At 39.0% G+C, this 25,945-nt stretch overlaps 1 protein-coding gene across 1 annotated transcript in view; it reads left to right on the top strand.

Moving 5' to 3' along the window:
• The first annotated feature begins 2,299 nt into the window (after positions 1 to 2,299).
• Positions 2,300 to 25,945, top strand: part of LOC129524661 (phosphatidylinositol 3,4,5-trisphosphate 3-phosphatase TPTE2-like) — a 39,188-nt gene continuing 15,542 nt past the window's right edge. The window contains exons 1-7 of the mRNA XM_055350938.1: positions 2,300 to 2,442; positions 4,820 to 4,876; positions 6,106 to 6,159; positions 6,694 to 6,747; positions 16,202 to 16,261; positions 23,076 to 23,126; positions 24,620 to 24,781. Of these exons, the coding sequence (XP_055206913.1) occupies positions 2,300 to 2,442; positions 4,820 to 4,876; positions 6,106 to 6,159; positions 6,694 to 6,747; positions 16,202 to 16,261; positions 23,076 to 23,126; positions 24,620 to 24,781 (581 nt within the window). The remainder of the gene's footprint in view (positions 2,443 to 4,819; positions 4,877 to 6,105; positions 6,160 to 6,693; positions 6,748 to 16,201; positions 16,262 to 23,075; positions 23,127 to 24,619; positions 24,782 to 25,945) is intronic.

Below are 25,945 nucleotides of genomic sequence, written 5' to 3'. Positions count from 1 at the left end.
CCTAGTTCGAATTAGTGATATACACATGAATATTTAAATGTCAACCAGATAGTACATCGTAGAGTAACTGTAGCTGTTTGATTCAAAAAGTAAGTTTAGAATTACATGTGTGTCCAACTATCTACTTTTATATTCCTTTAGCCTGCATGCAGAATTGACATCAATGACCTATGATAGAACCACCAATGAAATGTGAATTATAAAATATATATACACAAATATTTAAAGAAATATATATGCAGATATACATACTTCTGTCTATCTAGACACACAGGGAGAGAGAGAAAGGGAGAGAAAGAGAAAAGAGAGAGAGAATCGACAGAGAGAAAGATGAAGATTATATGCTTACACTCAGGATCATCTATGGCCATACAGAATGTCTTTTACACTGTTTATAAACCTCCTCACTATAAGCCCTGCAGGCCCCTTATCCAACTTTTTGATTAAATTGGATAAAAAAGGAACAGGGCAAAAAAGGGAAACTTCTTGTTATTGTCTTGTCACCCTTAGTAGCAGGCACATACTTAGGAAAGTCAGATTTTCTGTGTATGAGACATACTAGAGTGGACCAAGGGAAGAAAATCCTATGCAGAGCAACAAGCGAGTAACAGTGGACAGGGAGCAGTGGAGCCCTTAGGGAAAAAAAAACAGAGCTAATGGCCCTGGCAGGGTTCCTCACACCCAGAGCTCTACCACCATGTGAGGCTAACACTGCAAGCCCACACCCATCATCACATTGTATGGGGCAGTTTCTTGACCCTGTGTGAGAGCAGAGAAGACACCTATAATGGCAAAAACAAGGCACTCATGAAGGGATTTTAGTGTCAGGAAATGAGATGGGGTCAAGGGGATTTGTATATAGAAACTGCAGCTGAATTTGAAATAAAGTAAACCACCAAATTCTTAGTTTGTGCTGTATTCAATTGTAAAGAACTAAACATCGCTTGTGAGTAATTCAAACCAGAAAGTGAAGTCCAGGATGTCATATTGGTGTTGGACGATACATATATATATTTAAATTCTGTAGCACTGCCAAGTCTAAATTCAAATCAGTACCCTGGAGTGGAGCTGTCAGTGAACTGTGAGACAGAAATAATATAGAGGCTGGGCGCGGTGGCTCACGCCTGTAATCCCAGCACTTTGGGAGGCCGAGGTGGGTGGATCACGAGGTCAGGAGATCGAGACCATCCTGGCTAACACAGTGAAACCCCATCTCTACTAAAAATACAAAAAATTAGCTGGGTGTGGTGGCGGGTGCCTGTAGTCCCAGCTACTCAGGAGGCTGAGGCAGGAGAATGGCATGAACCCAGGAGGCGGAGCTTGCAGTGAGCCGAGATCCTGCCACTGCACTCCAGCCTGGGCAACAGAGGGAGACTCCCCCTCAAAAAAAGAAAAAAAAGAAAAAGAAAAAGAAATAAATCAATATAGATATAAGGATGTATGAACAAGGGAGGAAACGATTATATACCATTTATATATACCTATATGCATTCATATTAAATCAAGGCATGCACCCACAGGTACTGCAGAGAAATATAAAGGTTGAGATTAGGGAAGTTCCCATTCAAGGGCATTAATGGAAAAACAAAAAACTTTTGACACATGTGTCTGCGTGATCTCACTATAGGATATGAAGGTGACTTTATGTCTTGAATGAATTTAGATAAAAGATGGCCACATAAAAAGAAGAATGATTTTTCTTACTAGTCTGTTTGATACTCTTGAGTAAAAATAAAAAATAATTTTCAGACTGCCTGTATGTGAGACCTTACTATAATGGCTGAGGACAGCAGAGAATCCTCTTTGGAAACAGGAAAGCACAGCAGGGACGGAGAGTAGTGAAGACCTCAGGAGAAGAGAAAAAAGCTAACAACCCTAGAAATGTTTTCGACCCTGCAGAACTCTTCCACAATACAGGGTGGTACTCAAAACCCCAAATACCATCATATTGGATTGTGTCCTTGACTCAGACCTGCAGTTACTTTACCGTACTTGTGGACCAAGAGAGACAATCAAGTGAAGAAGTAATGGAGGGCTTTCGAGGCAGCACATTTAGTGGAATAAGAGGGCTGACTACCTCCACGCAAAAGTTTAGTTTGAAATAACTGCCACCACAAAGGCTGTCATGCATTGGGACTGAGGTCATAATAAAGAGGTTTATTTAAATCTGAAAGCATTACTATTTTCCCCAGCCTAAGATGTTGGTTGCCATCATATAAATCCTCCTTTTTAATAAAAAAAATGACATTTTAGAACCAAATAGTGCTATACACATGAATAGTCAGAACTTAACTGGTTTATGTGCAGAGTAATGAAAGTTAGTTTTACCAGAAAAGTAAATTTTGAATTGTGTCTCCTGTCTGACTGTATTCTTTTGTCATCCTCTAGTCCACCCACAAATGAATTATCAGGAGTGAACCCAGAGGCACGTATAAATGAAAGGTGAGTTATGCATATGTGTGTCTTTATTTATCGAATTATAACTGAGCATAGAAGTATTCACACACACAGGCACATAAACAAATATATCCATCCATCCATCCATGCATCCATCCATACACACTTCTCTCAAACACATCCACTAACAAATCCATGCATACAGTGGAAACATACAACAAGGAGACAGACGGCCGGACATTTGTGGAGTTTATTCTGGGAAGCCTGCGTGGCCATAGAGAGTGGTTTTTAACAGGATTTCCAATTCTTCTCCTCGTAGCCTTTGTAGGTAACATTGCTTCCTTTTCTAACGGAGTGTTATAAAAAGGAGCAGGTCATAGGAGAGCTGCTGCTTCGTATGTTAGTGTATTTGTCACTGTTAGTTCCTAGTAAGCAGCTTCTTAAAGGACTCAGATTTCCTGAGTTTGAGAGCCCACCAGATTGACAGAAAGGAGGAGAAAATCCTGTTTGCAACATGGAGGAGATAGCAGCTGACAAGGAGCAGTGAAGCCCTGGGCAGAAAAGAACAGAGCTAATGGAACATGGACTTGTCCCTCACACTCCAGAGCTCTGTCAACATATGAGGTTGGTGCTAAAACACAAACACAAGCACACCACCTCATTGGATGCAGCCCTTCCTTAGGCCCACAGCTACTTGCCTGTGTCCCATGGACAGGAAAGACTAGCATGATGGGTGAAAGGAAAGACGTGATGGAGAGATCCAGGAAGTGGGCCATAGATGGGATTAGGAGGAGGAATGCCTACACAGTGGAGTCGAATTTAAAAGAAATTCACCCACAAAAGGCTGTCTGTCGTGCATTGGCCAGCTCCAGTGGTACAGAGTTTTGGTGAACTCTTGAGTCAGTGAGTCTTAGATAGATGTGCTGCAATCATATAAAGTATGATGTGTAGGGTAAATGGCATGGTAGATTCCAAAGAACCAAATACACACATGACTTCTGTAAGGGTAAGGCAATTTACAGGTTGAAAAGTAGTTGGAAGGTCGGGTGCGGTGGCTCAGGCCTGTAGTCCTAGCACTTTGGGAGGCCAGGGCGGGTGGATAACGAGATCAGTAGTTCAAGGCCAGCCTGGCCAACATGGTGAAACCCCATCTCTACTAAAAATACAAAATTAGCCGGGTGTGGTGGCGGGCACCTGTAGTCCCTGCTACTCGGGAGGCTGAGGCAGGAGAATTGCTTGAACCCGGGAGGCAGATGTTGCAGTGAGCCGAGATCATGCCACTGCACTCCAGCTTGGGTGACTGAGTGAGACTCTGTCTCAAAAAAACCAAAAACAACAACAAAAAACAAAAACAAAAAACCAAAACAAAAGCAGTTGGAATTATTTTGAACTGAAAACCTTAAGTCTAGGAAGTTACATGTTGTCTTAGTATGTACATGTTAACTTCTTTGGCATGGCCCTGTGTGTGAATTGAGAGTACCTTCTAGTAGGCTGGCCAATGCACCATGTGATATCAAGGAATACAGTTATACATGTATCTATGCATATACAAACACATACATACATGCATTCATACACACAAGAGAGACTGAGTAGGGCTATTGAGTGTGACAGGCATCCATGGGAACAAGGAGTTCCCTTGAAACTATTTCTAGAGTCCTCTCAGAATGAGCTTTGTATGCAATATTGTTTTCTTTTTGGATGGAGGTAGGAAAATGGGGAGGAACTCATAGAGGGAGACTTTTTATGTTAGTGTTTGTCACATTACCTTTCTGTGAGAATGAGACTTTCCTAGTAGCATGAACCAAGGGAGAAGCGAATCCTGCTTGCAGGGAGAAGGAGATAGGAGTGGACAAAGATCAGAGAAATCCCAGCCAAAACAAAGAACAGAGCTAATAACCCTGGAATTATTTCACCCCCTCCAGAGCTCTACCGTTATGTGAGGCTGACTGCCTTTGCCCATACCCACTCTCACATGGGATGGAGCCCTTGCTTGAGGCCTCCAGCTACTTGGCCGCAACTCTTGGGCAGCAAAGAAAACTAGGATGGGTGGAAAGTGAGGAGGTGATTGGAGGTGATAGAGAATGAGGAACTCAAATGGGATTATAAGAAGGGAGACTCAGGAACTAAATTTGAACTAGAATTAAATGCTCTCCAAAAATGCTGTTACACCTTGAGGTGTAGATACCCTTACTTAATCTGCATGCATCGCTATGGTCACAGCCTAAAATGCTCACTGTTGGCATATGAAACCTCATTTCTAATAAAAAGACAAATGCCATCCCAGGTCAATTTAGTGATATACATACATGCGAATAATAAAAGTGTAACTGGGGAATGACACATAGACTAACTGTAGCTATTTGTTGCAAAACATTAGAATTACGCATTGTGTCTGACTCTGACCATATTTGTCCTTTAGTCCCGATCCGACTGACCTGGTGGGAGTCATCATTGGCTCAGCCCCAATGACAGGTGAGTTATAAAAGATGTACACATGACCAGGTGCAATGGTTCACACCTGTAATCTGAGCACTTTGGGAAGCTGAAGCAGGCAGATACCCTGAGGTCGGGTGTTTGAGACCAGGCTGGCAAACATCGTGAAACCCTGTCTCTACTAAAACTACAAGAACTAGCCAGGTGTGGTGGCAGGTGCCTCTAATCCCAGCTACTCAGGAGGCTGAGGCAGGAGAATAGATTGAACCTGGGGAAGTGGAGTTTGCAGTGAGCTGAGAACATGCCGCTGCATTCCACCCTGGGCAGCAGGAGCGAAACTGTTGCAAAAAAGAAAAAAAGAAAAAAAAAAAGATGTACACACACACACAAAACAGTGACAGAGAAAGAGACCGAGATTAGTGGGATTAACTCTCAGATGTGTTCATGATAATACAGTGTTTCTTTCACACAGGTTCTTTATCATCTCACTGTATCATGTATAGATAACTTCCACATTTTTACATTGTTTAGAAAAAAAGAAACTGACTATAGATAGAGGCTTCCATCTGTTACTGTCTTGTCACCCTCAGTAAGTAGCGGGCAAATGCTTTGGAAAAGCAGATTTTTTGTGTACCAGACATACCAGAGTAGGCCCAGGGAAGAGAGAATCCTGTTTGGAGTGAGGAGGAGGTAGGAGTACTTGGGGAACTGTGAAGCCTTCAGCAGAAAGCAACAGAGGTATGAGCCTTAGAGGTGTTCTCCACCCTCCAGAACCCTGCCACCACAGAGGCTGGTGCTCCAAACCTCAAATCACCATCCTATTGGATTGTGCCCCTGTGTCAGACCTCTAGTTACCTGACCCTTTTTGTGGGACATGAGAAACCACCATGCTGGGTGAACATAAGGAGCTAATGGAGGGCCTTTTAAGCAGGACATTGAATGGAATAAGAGGGCTGACTACCTACAAATTGGAGTTGAGTTTGAAATAACTGCCACCACAAAGCTGTCACACATTGGGACTGAGGTCATAATAAAGAGGTTTACTTAAATCGGGAAGCATTACTATTTTCCCCCGCCTAAGATTTTGGTTGTCGCCATATAAATCCTCATTTCTAATAAAGAGGAAAAGACATTCCAGGTTCCAGTAGTGCTATACACATGAATAGTCAGAAATTAATTGGTTTCTGTCTAGAGTAATGAAAGGTAATTTTTCCAAAATATAAATTCAAAATTATGTCTCCTCTCTGACTGTTTTCTCTTATCATCCACTAGTCCACAGACAAGTGAATTTAAAGGAGCAACCGAGGAGGCACCTGCGAAAGAAAGGTGAGTAATAAATAGTTAAAGTCACCTGTCAGCATAAGTGTGCATAGAACTATACACACACCAGGCACATGAGCAAGTATACCCCATCCATCCATCCATCCATCCATTCATCCATCCATCCACACGTCTCTTCAACACACTTACACAAACTAATCCATGCACATGATGGAAACATAGACCAAAGAGAAAGGAGACTGGTGGACATTTGTGGAATTTACTCTCAGGAGCCTGCATGGCCATAGAGATTTTTTTTTTTTTTTAACAGAGTTTCCAATTCGTCTCATTGTAGCATTTGTTAGTAACTTTGCATCCTTCTTTGGTGGAGTTCTATAAAAAGGAGCAGGTCATAGGAGATTTGCTTCTTCCTGTGGTGTATTTGCCACCCTTAGTTCCTACTAAGCAGTTTTTTTATGGGACTCAGATTTCTGACAGGAATTCATTGGTTTCTGTCTAGAGTAATAAAAGCTAATTTTCCAAAAAAGCAAATTTAGAATTGCATCTCCTATCTGACTGTATTCTTTTATCATCCTCTAGCCCACACACAAGTGAATTTAAAGGAGCAGCCCTGGTGTCACCTATCAGTGAAAGGTGAGTTATAAATACATGAAGACACACGTATGCATAAGAGTGCATAGAGCTATACACACACGAAGCACATACACAAATATATCCATCCATCTTCATCCATACACACTTTTGTCAACACATTTACACAAACAAACCCATGCAAAAAATGGAAACACAAAACACGGAGACAGATGGACATTTGTGGAATTTACTCTCAGGAGCCTGCATGGCCATACAGAGTGTTTTTTAACAGGGTTTCCAATTCTTCTCATTGTAGCATTTGTAGATAACTTTGCACCTTTTTTTGATGGAGTTGTATAAGGAGGTCAGTTCGTAGGAGAGCTGCTTCTTCCTGTTAGTGTCTTTGTCACCCTCAATTTCTGGTAGGCAATTTTTTAAGGGATTCAGGTTTCCTGAGTTTGAGACCCTACCACAGTGTTCCAAGAAAGGAGAGAATCCTATTTGCAACATGGAGGAGATAGCAGCCAATAAGGAGTAGTGAAGCCCTGGGAAAAAAAGAACGGAGCTAATGGAACGTGGACTTGTCCCACACACTCGAGAGCTCTGTCCACATGTGAGGTTGGTGCCTAGACCCAACCCAAACCCACCACCTCATTGGATGCCGCTTTCCTCAAGTGTGCGGGTACTTCACTGTGTCTTATGGGCAGGAGAGACTAGCATGATCAGTGAAAGGAAGGAGGTGGTGGAGGGTTTTCCCAATCATGTGAAAACCTCTCCTGGAAATAAATCATAAAGGTGTAAGTAATATGGAAAACCTGATTCAAGTTAATTATAGTGTAATGCTCAAGAAACCTTGCAAAATGAATGAGATTTTACAGAAGGAATAAAAGGATTGTGTTTAATCAGTGGCTGATTAAGGAAACATCTAGGTGAGAATTCTTAGCTGCTCATTAAGCAATAGCATGTGAGTTTTGTATGTAGTATTGATTTTTAAGCCAATAAATAAATTTTTAAAAGAATTTATTTTATAGGACGTTGGAGGCATGGGCAAATTAAAACGTATTTCTATTATTATTATTATTTTTTGAGATGAAGTCTCGCTGTTTCCCAAGCTGGCATGCAGCGGCGTGATCTCGGCTCACTGTAACCTCCTTCTCCTGGGTTCAAGCGATTTTCCTGCCTCAGCCTCCTGAGTAGCTGGAACTGCAGTCATGTGCTACCATGCCAGACAAATTTTTTGTATTTTTGGTAGGGACAGGTTTTCACTATATTGGCCAGGCTGGTCTTGAACTCCTGCCCTCGTGATCTACCCGCCTCAGCCTCCCAAACTGCTGGGTTTACAGTCATGAGCCATCAGATTGTATGGAGGCCCTGCCTTGGGTCTGTAGTTACTTAACCCTATCTGAGGGGCAGGAAAGACATCCATGATTGGTGAAGAGTTACTGGTGGTATTTGAACGTGAGAAGGCAGAAAATTACAAGGGCGAGCAAGGTGGGTGTTTACAAACTAAAGTTGATTTTATGTAAATTTTGCCAGAAACAGTAACTTGGGGATTAGGTTTAGGAGTAAAGAAATGTATATAAACTTGATTCATTAAGTTTTTTTCACAGGCTGAAAAATTTCATTACAAACATCTAAAACCTCATTTCCAGAGAAAAATTAAATACCATGTTTCAAATAAATAACTGATTAATGTCCATTTTTCAGGGGAACTAGATTATAAATTGGAGAATAATTATTACTAATTTGTATCAGAAAATTAAGTCTAGGATAACATGTGGAGTCTTGCTATGTTCATTTTTAATCCTTTAGCTATTACCTCATTGAATTAAAAAGAGTAATGTGTGGTAGAGTCATCAATGATGGGTGAGATTTCAAAATACGGAGAGAAAGAAGAGAGGCATATATTAAGATTGGTAAAATTCACTCACAAATGAAGTAATAAAGAACTGCACTTAAATTGTGATTCATTAGTTTGTTTTTTAAGGCCCAAGAGCACCTTTACATAATATAAGGTTTTCTTCTAGGAAAAAATGATATACGCATTGACATATACATTTTCAGAGTTCAGCCAGTTTATAAATGTAGAGCAATTGTACATAATTTCAGCCAGAAAAGTATGTCTCTGAAGTCACTTGACCTGCAGTGTACATTTTTAATCGTTAGCACTGGCCCGGATAAAATGACATCAGTAGTCTTTCACTAATTTGATATATATTTGATATAACTCACCTTTCAATGGTGGTGTCATTGAAAACTACTGACATTATTAATTTGGGTCAGTGCTAAAGGATCTATCTACACACACACACACACAACACACATGTATGTGTGTGTGTGTATATATACAGATATATCTTTTAGCTATATATGTAATATATATAGATATATAAATATGTATTTGTGTGTATATAGATATACATATATCTATATACATATGTCTACATATGTATATAGATACACATATCTATATACATGTCTACATATGTGCATATTTAAATGTGTGTATATATATCTATATATACATATCTATATGTAGATATATTCTTTAGCACTGACCCAAATTAATAACATCAGTAGTCATATATATCGTTTAATATATATATGAGCATGTGTGTGTATATATATGTAAACATATATGTATATATCCTTTAGCATATATATGTATATATACACATATATAGTTTATATATACATATATGTGTGTGTATATGCAGGTATATCTTGTTTTATTGTGCTTTATTTTATTGCCCCTCAGATATTACTTTTTTGTAAACTGAAGGTTTGTAGCAACCCTACATTGAGCAAGTCTCCTGGTTTCATTTTTCCAACAGCGTGTTCTCACTTTGTGTCTCTTGTCACATTTTAATAATTCTTGCAATATTCCAAACTTTTTATTATCATATCTGTTATGGTGATCTGTGATCAGTGATCTTTGATGTTACTATTGTAATTGTTTTGGGGCAACACGAACCATGTCCATATTAAGATGACAAGCCTAATCAATGACATGTTTGTTGTGACTGCTCCACTGACTAGCCATTCCCCCATCTTTCTCCTTCTCCTTGGGCCTCCCTATTCCCTGAGACACAACAATATTGAAAGTAGGCCATTTAATAAGCCTATGATGGTCTCTGAGTGTCCTAGTGAAGGGAAGAGTCACATGTCTCTCACTTTAAACCAAAAGCTAGAAATGATTGTGAGGAAGGCTAGACTTCTTGCACCATTTCAGCCAAGTTGTGAATGTAAAACAAAAACAAAAACAAAACAAAACAGAAAAGCCAAAAAACTTCTTGAAGAAAATTAAGACTGCTACTCCAGTGAACATACAAATGTTGAGAAAGAAAAACAGTCTGATTGCTAATATGGAGAATGTTGTAGTGGTCTGGATAAAGGATCAAACCAGCCACAGCATTCCCTTAAGCCAAAGTGTAATCCAGGACAAGGCCCTCACTCTCTTTGATTCAGTGAAGCCTGGGAGAGGTAAGGAAGCTGCAGAAGAAAAGCTTGACGCTAAAAGGTTTGTTCATGAGGTTTAAGGAAAGAAGCCATCTCTATCACATAGAAGTGCAAAGTAAACAGCCAGTGCCGATGCAGAAGCAGCAGCAAGTTATCCAGAAGATCTAGGTGAGATAACTGATGAATGTGGCCAAACTAAACAACACATTTTCAATGTAGACAAGATAGCCTTTTATTGGAAGAAGATGCCATCTAGGACTTTTATATTTAGAGAGGAGAAGTCAATGCATGGTTTCAAATCTTCAAAGCACAGGCCAATTCTCTTGTTAGGGGCTAATGAAGCTGGTGACTTTAAGTTGAAGCCAACAATCATTGACTATTCTGAAAATCCTGGGGCCCTTACGAATTATGCTAAATCAAGCAAGATGGGTGACTAGAGATGTCTGGTGCTCATCTCCCCTACAAGAAAGAACCGAGGCAAGAAATAAACATCTAAGATTTGATTAGAGTATCAAAGGGATAGTCCTGGAGTGCAGCAAAGGAGTGGAGACACATCTGTGGTGACTGAAAGTTGCCATAGTACGGAAGCACTCAGCCTGTGCAGCCCCTTCTGTCCCATCTGGATTGAATTGGCCCAGAGACAGGAGGGACTTCTCATTGCAGGGTGAAGGTAGGCAGAAGATCCCCACCAGCCCCACTGCCATCACAAACACAAAGTCTTTACAACAAGAGAATCTCACAGTCTTTGCAAGCCCTCAGGCCAGTTTGGAGTATTGCCAAGGATTCACACAGCTGCATGTCCTGGACTAGGAGTACAAGGTGAAGACTTCCCACCCCCAGAGACTTAAGCTGCAGCAACACAGCACCATCTTGAGAACAGAGTCATCTCTTGAGTGTGCCCTCCTCTGGGGGCCAGTAGTCACTGTGCCTCTCCAGCACTGGAGCTTTATCTTCAGTACACCAAGCCCACATGGGTGGGTTAAAGCCACAATCCCAGCTGTGTGGAGGTTGGTCCCAGGACTGGCTGTAACTCAAGTAATGCAGAGTAGGGAAATCAACCGCCACCACCACACTTCCAGACAGAGGAATAATCTGCAGTCCCATCCAGGGTAAATTCACTCTTAAGACAGCCAAACCACTACATGCCCTCTCCCAAGTGGGAGAGGCCCCTAAGCCTCTGAGCAGCTGATACACCCGCAGGTCAACAAAGTGACTATGAGCCCATGCTCAGGACCTGAGAAACAGCCTTGCGGGCCCCATCAACCACAGACATGCTGCTGGCGTGCCCAGTAGCCCTCTGCTTTTAATAAGGGCCTGAGAAACAGTCCCACAGGCTGCCCCCAGCAGGCACACCACCAAGTGGGCCTTGCACCTGTGTCTCAGACCTGAGAGACAAGCAACTGTGTATGCCCAAGTCTCAGGGCTGAGAAGCAACCCTGGGAGCTTACTCAGGCCAACTAAGCAGCCACATACCTATGTCCCAGCTTGAGGAACAGCCCTTTAGGCCACCCCCCACAGAAACACTCCCAGGCCAACTAAGCAGCTGTGCAACCTTGGATGAGCCTGAGAAATACTCCTGTATCCATTCCCGGCAGATGCACCTCCAGACCAGCCAATCAGCCATGAATGCCCATGTCCTGGACCTAAGAAAGAGCTCCATGGGCTACTCCCAGAAGACATGCCCTTACGCCAGCTGAGCAGCCTCCTGTCCACATCCTGGCTCATAGAAGCAGTCCCCAGGGCTTCCCCTGGCAGGCGCCACCCAGGCCAGCTGAGCAGCAGTGTGCCCACATCCTGAGCTAGAATAGCTCTATGGACTACCCCCAGCAGACACACATCTAGGACAGCTGAGAAGTCATTTGACTGTATCCCAGGCCTGAGAAACACCCCTCTTGGCCAGCCCTGGCAAAGATACCTTCAGTCCATCTTAGCAGCTATGCACCTATATATTTGGCCCATGAGTTTCCCCCAGCAGACTGCCCCCAGGCCAGATGAGCAGCTGTGTACCCACATACCAGTTATGGGAAACAGCCCTTCAGGCCACTCCTGGAGTGCATGCTTCCAGGCCAGGCAAACAGCTGTGTGCCTGCATCCTGGGCCTGAGACACTGTCCTGCAAAGCACATCTGGAAGTCATGCCCTGGTTGAGCAACTGCATCCCCATGCTCCTGGCTAGAGTGATGGCACCATGGCCAGCGGCATAAAGCCATACTCCAAGTTTTCTGACCCACTGTATGCCTGCACACACCCTTACCCTGAGAAACAGCCCAGTGAGCCCACCCCTGGCAAGGCTGCACCACCATCACTACAAACTTCCTTAACCTAGGCCACTGAGTAACTTGCAAATGTTACTAGTGTGGATCACAGCTGAATAAACTACATGGAGACTACACTTACTGCATCCATGTAGAACCAAGGCCGGTATACCCCAGTGAACTGACATCCAAGACCCATTCATACAAATTAATTCATACAAGTAAACCTACTCCATAAAATTGGAAAAGGTGACTTTTTCACCAGATGCATAGAAATCAATTTAGAAACACAGCAACCATGAAAATGCAAGAAAACATGTCACCTACAAAGGGAAATAATAATTATCCAGTAATAGAACCCGATCATAAACATATGATGTGACAGAAAAAAGAATAATCTTAAGGAAACTCAGTGAGATGTAAGGTAATACAGATGGACAAGTCAATGAAATCAGGTGAAAGAGAAATTCAGTAAAGATACAGATATCATAAAAATAACCAAACAGAAGCCCTAAAAGCTAAACAGTTCAATGGATGAAATGAAAAAATACAATCAATGGCTTTACAGACAAGAACAAGCAGAAGAAATAATTTCTGAACTTGAAGACAAGTCTTTTGAAATAACACAGACAGGCAAAAAAGGATAAAAAAGAATGAAAAAAGCCTACAGGATTTATGGGACACCATTAATTTGATCAAATATTCATATTATGGGCATTCCAGAAGGAAAAGTGTAGAGAAAATATGAGGAAAACATATTTAATAAAATAGCATAAAACTTCCTAACTCTTGAGAGAGAGCTAGACATCTAGTTCCAGGAAGATCAAAGAACCCCAAATACATTCAACCCAGACATTATAGTCAAATTGTGAAAAATCAAAAGACAAAGATTTTTTAAAATAGCAAAAGAAAAGTAACACACTTATAATGGAATCCCCATTAGACTAACAGCTGATTTCCCAGTGGAAACCTTAGGCTAGAAGAGAATGGGATGATACATTCAAAGTTCTGAAAGAAAAAAATCTTTCAGCCAAGAATATTATAGCCAGCACAGCTATCCTTTACAAATGAAGAAGACATAAAATCTGTCATAGATAAACAAAAACCAAGATAATTCATCACCACTAGACCAACATTACAAGAAATGCCCAAGGGAGTCTTACATCTGGAAGTAAAAAGATGATAACCACCATCATGAAAACATGCAAAACTTTAAAAGTCACTGTTAGAGTCAATACATAAAGGAGAAAGAGAAAGGAATGAAACCTTATCACTACAGAAAACTACCCAACTTCAAAAGTAAACAGGAAGAAAGGAATAAAACATATACAAAACAACCAGAAAACAATAAAACGTTGGAAGTAACTCCTCACCTACCAATAATAACTTTGAATGTTAATAGATTAAATACCCCATGAAGGATATAGACTTACTGAGTGGATTAAAAAATAAGACCCAACTATATTTTATCTAAAAGAAACTCACTTTACCGGTATAGAAACACATAGACTGATAATAAAGGGATGGAAAAAGATATCCTATGCAAATGGGAGCCCAAAGTGAGCAGGGATAGCTATACTTGTATCAGACAAAACAGAGTTCAAGTTAAAAACCATAAAAATTGACAAACAAGAGTATTATGTAATAATAAAGGGTTCAATTCAGCAAGAAATATAATTGTAATATGTGTATAATTGTAAATATGTATGCACTCAAACACCAGAGCACCTAGATATATAAAGCGAATATTACTAGATCTAAAGAGGGAGATAGACCCCATTACAATAAGAGTTGGGCACTTCCGTATCCCACTCTCAGCATTGGACAAATCATCTAGACAGAAAATCAACAAAGAAACATCAGACTTAAACTCCACCATAGACCAAATGGACATAAATAACAAACATATACAGAACATCTCACCTAACAGCTCCAGAATACACATTCTTTTCATCAGCACATGAAACATTATCCAAGATAGACTGTATGTTAGGCTACAAAACAAGTCTCAAGAAATTTTTAAAAATTGAAATTCTATCAGGTATCTTATCTTACCACAATGGAATAAAACTAGACATTCATAACAAGAGGAACATTCAAAACTATACAGACATATGGAAATTAAACAACATGCCCTTGAGTTACAGTGAGTGAAGAAAGAAATTAAGAATGAAATTTAAGAATTCCTTGAAACAAATGTAACTAGAAACACAGTATACCAAAACAGGGGACGCAGCAAAAGCAGTTATTAAGAAATATGTTTTTAGCTTCATCCGTGTCCCTACAAAGGACATGAACTCATCATTTTTTCAGCAAACTGTCGCAAGGACAAAACACCAAACATCACATGTTCTCACTCATAGGTGGGAATTGAACAATGAGAACACTCGGACACAGGAAGGGGGACATCACACACTGGGGCCTGTTGTTGGGTAGGGGGAGGGGGGAGGGATAGCATTAGGAGATATACCTAATGTAAATGACGAGTTAATGGGCGCAGCACACCAACATGGCACATGTATACATGTGTAACAAACCTGCACATTGTGCACATGTACCCTAGAACTTAAAGTATAAAAAAAAAAAGTATATTTTTAGCAATAAATGCCTGGATCAAAAAAACTAGAAAACTTTCAAATAAACCACTGAAAAATTCTACCTCAAGAAACTAGAATAGTAAGAACAAACCAAACCCCAAATTATTAAAAGGAAATAAATAATGAAGACCAAACAGAAATAAACAAATTTGAGGCAAAAATTACAAAAGGTTAACAACGAAAAGGTTTAAAAAATATCAACAAACCATTATCTAGACTAATTAAGAAAAAGGGAAGACCCAAATAAGTAAAATCAGAAACAAAAAAAGAGACCGCATAACAGATAATGACAGAAATAAAAATAATTATTAGAGACTATTATGAGCAACTCTACAATAAATTTGAAAACCTAGAGGAGGTGGACAAAATCCTTGACCCATACGACCTACCAAGACTAAACCAAGAAGAAATAGAAAACCTGAACAGACCAAAAACAAGTAATGAGATTAAATCAGTAATAAAAAGGCTTTCAACAAAGTCCAGGACCTGATGGCTTCACCACTTAATCCTCACTTGTGAAAGGAAGAGCCATTTGCTACAGCTAACTTCATTGTTGTCCTATTTTAAGAAATTGTCTCAGCCACTCCGACCATTGGCAACCACCACTCTGATCAGTCAGCAGCCATGAACATGGAGGCAACGCCCTCCACCAGCAAAAGGTGATCATTAGCATTTTTTAACCAATAAAGTAGTTTTTAATTAAGGTATACACATAAGTTTTTTGAACATAATGCCATTGTAAACTTAACAGGCTACAGTGTAGGGTAAACATAACTTTCATATGCACAGGGAACCCAAAACATTTGTGTGAGTTGCTTAATGCAGTTTTTGCTTCATTGCAGTGGTCTGGAATGAAACCCACAATGTCTTTGAGATATGTCTATACACATATTATTTATATATTATATATCCATATACATATTCTTTTATATATCTTTATATACATATATATAGAAAGAGACAGAGAGAGAAAAGAAGATAAAAATATGCAAAATTCAGTGTTGAGAGTATCCATGAGGAAAGAGTTTCTGGTTAATGATTGTAATTTTCTTTCTTAAATATTAGGTCTTCCAGTGAGCTAAGTCATGTTTACTATATCCTTTAGATTCATGGGATTCTTGTTATTCAAATATATTTTTATCACTATTTTGTGTAGCAAATATCTAATGATATATTTTTGCTTTTTTTTTTTTGGTGGCTAAAGTGTGTTAGCACGACTTTCCAAGTTTGAAGTTGAAGATGCTGAAAATGTTGCTTCATATGAGTAAGTCAGTTTGAAGTTTGAAAGGAGGGAGCCATTGATGGATCTCTTACCTTTAGTTAAACAGGGCTTCCGCTGAGGCAAGAAGGAAAAAGGGAAACTATGGAAAGATATCAAAATGTATGGGTGGGAGGGTACACCGTATTTACTCCAGTTGAATTCTTAGACAAGTATTATTTTGAAAAAAAAATTCCATCCATTCAGAAATAAATGTTCTTCTAGCTTGAAAATGTAAAAAGTATTCTTAGAGGAAATTAATTCCATTAAAAGTTTTTTTAAAAAAAAACAGGAATGCAGAATGCTACTTAACTCATCAATAGTGAACGTTTCTCATTTTTACTGGATATGGTGTGATTCCCAATTTTGTACATTTTGCCTATGAGCAAATAGTATTGATAGCAAAAGCAAACATATTTTGCTGACTAAGACCTCTTTATGCTCATTGGGATTTTATTCTTATTTGTTTCTAATCTCACTAGAGTACTTCCTGTTGCACTGACCTGAAGGCATTTTATCATGTACTCACTGTAATGAAACAATACATTCTTAAACTGGCCTGTGTCTGAACTGCAGACATATTCAGGAGATTTTTCTTCTGCTTCTTTCTTGCCCAGTTGTATAACCATTCACCAGCTTGTGTCAATGCTGGAGAGGAAGTACTGCCATAGAGGAAGTTAACTCACCATGGTTGTAAGCTGTTGGTGACTAAACAAAGATTGGAAACAAAGAGGGCAAATAAAAATAGTTCTTCAAATTACCCTGAATTTGCCACTGAATTAAACTGTGTGTCTGCAGATTAGCTATACGTTTTCTGTAATGGAGCTGCCCAGGGCTGAAACAAAATTAGACCAATTAAGCAAGGCAAGCATTTCCTTCTTTCCCCACTCCAAACAAAATAAAGCAGGTTTTCATTTTATTTTATTTTTAAATTACAAAGTCTCATTACATAGATATAGGAGGAATTTGCAGTAGTCCCTGTGAGAAATGCTGGTGTTTCATAACAGGGGAATGATATTGGATTTATAGTAAAAGCTGGAATCAGTGCTTGGCTTTGCCATCATATATTCATTCACCTGATACTCAGCAAGTCACTAACCCTCTTTAACTTTCAGATTATTCAAATGTAAACTGGCTATTATGCAATCCATGTATTGGATATTGTATTTAAAAAATTAGTAATAAAATGAAAATAACATGCAAAAATACTTTGAAAACTCTGTAGTTCTGTAAATAGGTTTTATTCTAAAAGCTAAAAATAACGTAAGAGTTCATTAAGGAAAATCTGAAAATACAATCAACAAATCTACCCACATTTAGTCATTCTTAAACTTTGATGCATGCACTTCTAAGTTCTTTAAGCATACACTTTTTTTGTTTACAGATATGAGACCATACTTATTCTTTTGCAAATAACCTTATTAATGACATCATGGCTATATTTTTTGTTAATATATATTCATGTGCACTTACAACATTATTTGTAACAGTTGTGTGATATTTCATGGTGTAGATGTGCTATAATTCATTTAATAGTGAGATATTGCTGAACAATTCAGTTTTTTACAAGTTTTTAACTTACAAAAATGAATATATTTGAGGCTAAATCTCCGTATATTGTTGGTTATTTGCTTGTCATAAATTCTCAGAAGTGGAAATTCTGTGTCAAAGGGAATGATTGTGACGCTATTGATATTGATATATGCTTTAACATCAAGATGCAAAGTGTACATTTCTCCCCTCCCACACTTAACACTAGCCATCATTGATTTCTCTGATATTAGTAAATATATTTGTTCTAATGCACGTTCTTTGACACACCTTCATTTATCCTTTTCTGTCTTTGGACTGAAAAGTTAAATCTATTGATCCTTTTTCTATTTTATGTAATATAAGCAATTTCTCCCAGGTTGTCTTGCTTTTCACTACATAAAAGCATTTAATCCTCATGTAATCAAATGTATCTGTACTTTTCTTTGTGATTTTGCCTTTAATGTTATTCTCAGAAAGTCCTTCTCACCCCAAGATTTTAAATATATCCACCAAAATTTCTGTTTTGAATTTATTTTCTTCATTTAAATAAAATATCTGCCCTGAATTTACTTTGTCTTAAGGTATAAAGTGTAGAAATTTACTTTTCTCCTAAGTGACTCATAATTTTTTCAGCATGAACATGTCATCCCTCTGTATTGTCCTTACCCTGTTTTAGTGATCTAGAGTGAGCAGGAAGACCAGAGTCACTACAGTGTTTCTCGTGCTTTGCATCATGGCCACCTCCCTACCCCCAGAGTCTGCACAAGAGAAAAATGTGTCCAGTGGGGGAGATAGCACCTGCCTTCAATACAAATCCCATTTCATTAAACACGGTCTTGTTAGTGTCATGTAGCTTCCACCTTCTATTGATAAAAAATGAGTCATGTTCATAGTTAATATTTGTGCTTTTAATTCAACTTTGATATTATTGGAACTTTCAGTGTATTAAGGTTTAGTATCTCATATCTTTTTTTCTCTCTTTTTTTTTTTTTTTTGAGCCGGAGTCTTGCTCTGTCACCAGGCTGGAGTGCAGTGGCTCCACTCAGCTCACTGCAACCTCCGCTTCCCAGGTTCAAGCGATTCTCCTGCTTCAGCCTCCTGAGTAGCTGGGACTACAGGCATGCACCACCACGCCCAGCTAATTTTTTGTATTTTTAGTAGAGATGGAGTTTCACCATGTTGGCCAGGTTGGTCTCGATCTCTTGACCTCATGATCCACCCACTTTGGCCACCCAAAGTGCTGGGATTACAGGCATGAGCCACCGCGCCTGGCCTCTATCTCTTTATTTTTGAATTGCCATTTAAATTTAGTTTTTGTCTTTCGTGTATAGCATGTAATGCCTTTAATTTCAAAGTTATCTGAGAGTATTTCTCAATATGCAATATGAGAGTAATATGTTTGTATTTATGATTTCTGGTACGTTTGGTTTTATTTATCATCTTTTTCTTTATTAAAAATACTTTGATATTTTCTTTGTAAATTTGTCTATGTTTTGCTATTAATTGATTTGTTTTTATCCCTTGCATTTTTTGTTGATATGCAAGTCAGAAGCCCATTTCTAGTCTATCAATGTTTATATTTAAATGTTTAGAAAACATAATTATACCATTTTTCCATCAATATCGAGAATAAAACTGGACTTGTACCTGTGAAAGATAAGAAATGCAACCTGCCTTTACTTCTATCTTCTTCCACACCTTGAATCCTAGTGTAAGAATGCCTAAAAATTCAAATCAATACTATTATTCATGATTTTATATCATTTATCTTTACTTTTAGAATCATTTATTTACATTTTCACCTGCTACATTTTTTTTTATTATTATACTGTAAGTTCTAGGGTACATGTGCACAATGTGCAGGTTTGTTACATATTCACGCATGTGCCATGTTGGTGTGCTGTACCCATTAATTCATCATTTACATTAGGTGTATCTCCTAATGCTATCCCTCCCCCATCCCCCCACCCCATGACAGGCCCTGGTGTGTGATGTTCCCCTTCCTGTGTCCAAGGGTTCTCATTCTTCAATTCCCACCTATGAGTGATAACATGCAGTGTTTGGTTTTCTGACCTTGCGATAGTTTGCTGAGAATGATGGTTTCCAGCTTCATCCATGTCCCTACAAGGGACATGAACTCATCCTTTTTTATGGCTGCTTAATATTCCATGGTGTATATGTGCCACATTTTCTTAATCCAGTCTATCATTGTTGGACATTTGGGTTGGTTCCAAGTCTTTGCTATTGTGAATAGTGTCGCAATAAACATACGTGTGCATGTGTCTTTATAGCAGCATGATTTATAATCCTTTGGGTATATACCCAGTAATGGGATGGCTGGGTCAAATGGTATTTCTAGTTATAGATTCTTGAGGAATCGCCACACTGTCTTCCACAATGGTTGAACTAGTTTACAGTCCCACCAACAGTGTAAAAGTGTTCAGTTTCTCCACATCCTCTCCAGCACCTGTTGTTTCTTGACTTTTTAATAATCACCATTCTAACTGGTGTGAGATGGTATGTCATTGTGGTTTTGATTTGCATTTCTCTGATGGCCAGTGATGATGAGCATTTTTTCATGTGTCTGTTGGCCGCATAAATGTCTTCTTTTGAGAAGTGTCTGTTCATATCCTTTGCCCACTTTTTGATGGGGTTGTTTGATTTTTTTTTTTGTAAATTTGTTTGAGTTCTTTGTAGATTCTGGATATTAGCCCTTTGTCAGATGAGTAGATTCCAAAAATTTTCTCCCATTCCGTAGGTTGCCTGTTCACTCTGATGGTAGTTTCTTTTGCTGTGCAGAAGCTCTTTAGTTTAATTAGATCCTGTTTGTCAATTTTGGCTTTTGTCGCCATTGCTTTTGGTCACCTGCTACATTTTTGTTCTTCATTTTGATTCATTGCTCAGCTGACTCAAGCACTTTGAGTAATTGTTTTTAGGAAAGGTACATGGAGGCTATGCTTCGTGTTGCTTCATGTTGGAGTGTCTGTCTGTTGCTCCCGTGTGTGAACAGTACTTTTCCTGGATATGGATTTACTGAGTCATAGTTATTTCCCTGCAAACTCTGCACATAACTGCTTGAAGCTTCATTTACATAGTACTCTTTTTTTAAGCAAAAAAGTCTCAATTGTGTATTTACTTGGTATAGTTTCAGGGTACACTGAAACAGATTAAGGGGCTAAAGCCACCCAAGCCACTTCTTCATGCCTTCGTAATCTGTCAGACTTGGTTCTGTATGGTGACATTGTCAAGTGAGTTCAGATTTATGACATTTCCTTGATACCCAGAGATCTAGTAGACTGTGTGGGATCAGAGGTTCTTGTAGTAAGGGAATGGCAACTTGAGGAGAGAATTCACCTCTTTTGGCCAATTGATCCTCCATCTACATCAGCCTTAACTCTCCAAGCCTGGGTGGAGGTGGTGGGTCCAGGTGGAGAGGGGAAGATTAGAAGGATTGGGGATTTCCTTTATCTCAGGTTAACCTAACATCATTCATCAAAGACCAATGTTTTTTTTTTTTTTAACTTTTATTTTAGGTTTGGAGGTACACGTGAGATTTGCTACATAGGTAAACTTGTGTCAGGGAGGATTTTTTTTTATTTTTTACATATTATTTCATCATCCAGGTATTAAGCTCAGTACCCAAATAGTTATCTTTTCTGCTCCTCTCTCTCCTCCTGCCCTCCCCACTTAAGTAGACCCCAGTGTCTATTTCCTTCTTTGTGTTCATAAGTCCTTATGATTTAGCTACCACTGATAGGTGAGAACATTCAGTATTTTGTTTTCTGTTTCTGCACTAGTTTTCTAAGGATAAGAGCCTCCAGCTCCATCGATGTTCCCACAAAATACATGATCTCATTCTTTTTTATGGCTGCATAGTATTCCATGGTATATATGTACCACATTTTCTTTATCCAATCTGTCATTGATGGGTACCTAGGTTGATTCCATGTCTTTGCTATTGTAAATAGTGCTGCAGTGAACATTCATATGCATGTATCTTTATAGTAGAATGATTTATATTCCTCTGGGTATCTACTCAGTATTGGGATTGCTCAGTCAAATAGTTCTGCTTTTAGATCTTCAAGGTATTGCCATAGTGCTTTTTACAGTGATTGAACTAATTTACACTCCCACCAACAATGTATATGTGTTCCTTTTTCTCTGCAACCTTGCCCGCATCTGTTATTTTTTGACTTTTTAGTAATAGCCATTCTGACTGGTGTGAAATGGTATTTCATTGTGGTTTTGATTTGCCTTTCTCTAATCTGTGATATTGAGCTTTTCTTCATATGTTTGTTGGCCACATGCATGTCTTCTTTTGAGAAATGTCTGTTCATGTCAAAGGCCAATTGTCAGTGCCCCAGTTCTGCTCAGTATCTGCCCTCTTTGTTCTCCCATCTTAGGCACAGGCTGTGAGCATTGTCTTAGGATTCATGGCTCTTGGGGTGGAATTTGAGTCCTGTGTTGGAGGCTTCAGTATGACAGAAACTTCCTGAAGTCTTCTCCTACTGAAGCTTCCTGTGTTGGAGGCTTCTCCTCCTGAAGAGCCTCCAACACAGGAGGCTTCAGTAGGACAAAAAAAAATTGTTCCTCATGAGCTACCTTGTCTCCAGCCATAAGGTAAAATGAGGCATTATTGGAGGCTCCATCAAACAGGTTCTCCTTCCTTTGATTAATGGAAGGAGCCCAGTCTTTCAGGTGTTTCTCCTTTGAAATATATCTTACTAAAACGTCTTACCTCTGAAGTTCGTTTGCAACCTCATATGCGACTCTTGCTAATGTGTATCTGTTCACTAGGTGTCTAGTTTGAGGAGATGACAAGAGCACCATTTACTCCTTATGCTCATTCCTGAAACACCTTATTTTATTGCAGTGGAAACTGAGATCTGGCCAAAGTTTGATGATTTGCCCAGGCTGGCATTAAAATACAGTTCTCTTCTACCACCCTTTTCTGTCTTCATGCTATACTCCTTGAGATGATGACCACAAGTTTAAGTTTAGTATTGCCATAAAGTTGGGGTTGGAGCTTTGCATGCAATGGAAATGTTACTAAACATCCAAAGTTTACTGTCTTATTTGCATATATTCTGGATAGCATAGTAAACAAGTAAAATACTCATGGAGCAGGAAGAATAAAATTTTAGCTATTAGTAAAAAGCATTTTGTTATACAACTTCTGAATAATTTTCTTTTGAAATTATATTTATAAGGCCCTTTGTTTTTTGGTTAAATTTACAATATATGTTAGAAGAAACCTGATTAATTTTATTTTTACTTCTTTTTGCAGCAGCAAGATTAAGAAAATTGTGCATTCAATTGTATCATCCTTTGCATTTGGGTATGTGAGACATAGAAAACACCATGTATTAAATATATCTGAGACTTGGCTGGGCACGGTGGCTCACGCCTGTAATCCCAGCACTCTGAGAGGCCGAGGCGGGTGGATCACATGAAGTCAGGAGTTCAAGACCAGCCTGGCTAACATGGTGAAACCCCATCTCTACTAAAAATACAAAAGTTAGCCAAGCATAATGGTGGGTGCCTATAATCCCAGCTACTCAGGAGGCTGAGGCAGAAGAATCGCTTGAACCGAGGAGGCATAGGTTGCAATGAGCTGAAATTGCACCATTGCACCACAGCCTTGGTGACACAGCAAGACTCCATGTAAAAAAAAAAAAAAAAAAGAAAAGAAAATATATGAGTCTCATATATATCTATACATACATATATATATATATGAGACTTAATACTTCAATGAGAAACACTGAAATAAAATAACAAAAAAGCATTTCCACTGTCCATCAGTTGCTAAGTAGCCATGTGCCCCATTTAACGTAATCTAATTTATCATGGAATTTTGGTTTAAGCTGGACATTAAGAATTGCAAATAAATGGCTTTTGCATAAGATTAATAGTAATATATTAATATTGTATTTCTTCCATCTGCAAAAGTAACATTAATGAAAATCAAATGTTAAAATTCTATAATTATTAGTAAAGTGTTTTATTAGTACCTTATACATCAGGAATTACTCTTTAATTCTGGAAACAATTTACTTAGACTCTTCTCTACATAAGAGTAAGATTTCATACTATGATATAGATTTATGCAATATAATTGTTTCCTTTTGAATTAATAATATTTGAATTTGAGCTGCAAGTTTTTAAAAAAGTACTTCAAAGATGAATTCACCTTCATAGACTAGGCAAATAGTCTAATCAATTTATGGAGAATGTATTTAGAATATGTAACAGCAAGTGGCAGGAGGTACTTTAGAGTTCAAGACTCATGTGCCCATCACTCTGCTAGAAGCACCCATAAATATGAAATCATGTGCTTGTTGAAAATGTCACTGATGAAAAATCTTGGTCTTTTAAGAGCTTATGTTACTCATGCTTTCATTTGGTTTTTATTAATAAATTCTTTAGAATTATCCAGATTAATGAGGGTTTATTTTTTATGAGAAATTGGTATAAACTTCTTATGAAATTCGCAAATTTTAAGAAGAGTTTGTAAACACACAGGTGATTTTAATTCAGTTTTACTTTTCTCTCTTGAGGTGTTGGCCTGGTGTGTTTACTGTAAAAGGCCACAATAATATCTTGTGAAGTGGTTTGGTGAGAATTTTGTTTATTAAGAACTGCTTCTATTGGGTGAAAACAGTGATTTTTCTGAGATTCTAAGGCATTACAGTTTTTCCTGCCACTGGGCAGCTTAATACTAAATAATAACATTTTGGTACCTGATCAGTGGCTTAAATATAGTATAGCTACAGGGACAAATGCCCCTTTATCTTTGCATTTATTTATTTATTTATTTGTTTATTTTAGACTATTTGGAGTTTTCCTGGTCTTACTGGATGTCACTCTCGTCCTTGCTGACCTAATTTTCACTGACAGCAAACTTTATATTCCTTTGGAGTATCGTTCTATTTCTCTAGCTATTGCCTTATTTTTTCTCATGGATGTTCTTCTTCGAGTACTTGTAGAAGGGTAAGTTTGATTATTTTTATAATGCATTAAGCTACTTTGTAGTTTTATAAGAAGCACTTTCGGAGGCTGAGGTGGGAGGATCCCAAGGTCAGGAGTTCGAGACAATCCTGGCCAACATGGTGAAACCCCATCTCTACTAAAAGTACAAAAATTAGCTGGATGTGGTGGTGGTTGCCTGTAATCCCAGCTGCTTGGGAGGCTGAGGCAGGAGAATCGTTTGAACCTGGGAGGCAGAAGTTGCACTGAGCTGAGATCATGCCATTGCACTCTAGCCTGGGTGACAGGGTGACTCCATCTCAAAAAAAAAAAAAAACATTTTAAAATAATTAACAGGAGCATTCACTACAAACTGACTTAAGAGCCTTTGGGCCTTATGAGAACATTGGTGGTAGTCTGGCAGTACCCCCCCATGTCCTGTGTTTGAGGTGGCCATGGATTGATGTTCCTCTGCCTTTGGACAGGGGTGGAAAGAGTGGGAGGGGCTGCATCTTGTGGTTTGAGTGACAGCTCAGCCATAGCACAATAAAACACTAGGTAGACTTTTACAGTTTTTGATCTAGGCCCTGATTCCCAGACAGCACCTGTGGATCCACCTGGAGGCTAGGAGAACTTGCCATCCTGAAGGCAAGGACACAGGCCTGGCTGTTTTTACCATGTGATGACTGTAGAGCCCCAGGGCCTTCAGTAAACTCCTGCAATACCTAAGGAGTGGTTACAGCAGGTCTTGGGCAAGACCCCGTGCTGTGCTGGCCTCAGGTCTGACCCAATGCTGTCACAGTAGTGGTGGCCACAGATATGCTTATGTCACTCAACCCCAAGCTTTAGGTGCCTCAGAACAGAGAGAGAGACTCTGTTTGTTTGGGAGAAAGTAAGGGAAGAAAACAAGAGTCTCTTTTTGGTAATGCAGAGAATTATCCTGGATCTTGTCCAAGACCATTAAGGCAGTACCACTATGAGTCTGCAAGAACCAGAGTTTAGGAGGCTTGGGGTGCCCCCTAAAGCAGATAGAGATTAGATCACAGTATCCAAGTTCTTTCAAATATCTGGAAAGCCTTCCCAAGAAAGATGGGTACAAACAAGCCCTGACAGTGAAAACTACAATAAATACAGTGAAAACTACAATCAATACCTAACTCTTCAATGCCCAGACACCAAAGAATATCT

The sequence above is a fragment of the Gorilla gorilla genome, chromosome 13 (genome assembly GCF_029281585.2).
Source record: "Gorilla gorilla gorilla isolate KB3781 chromosome 13, NHGRI_mGorGor1-v2.1_pri, whole genome shotgun sequence".
Classification (NCBI taxonomy): Eukaryota; Metazoa; Chordata; class Mammalia; order Primates; family Hominidae; genus Gorilla; species Gorilla gorilla.
The sequence above is the reverse complement of the archived record's forward strand: the minus strand, read 5'-3'. Positions and strand labels throughout refer to the sequence as shown.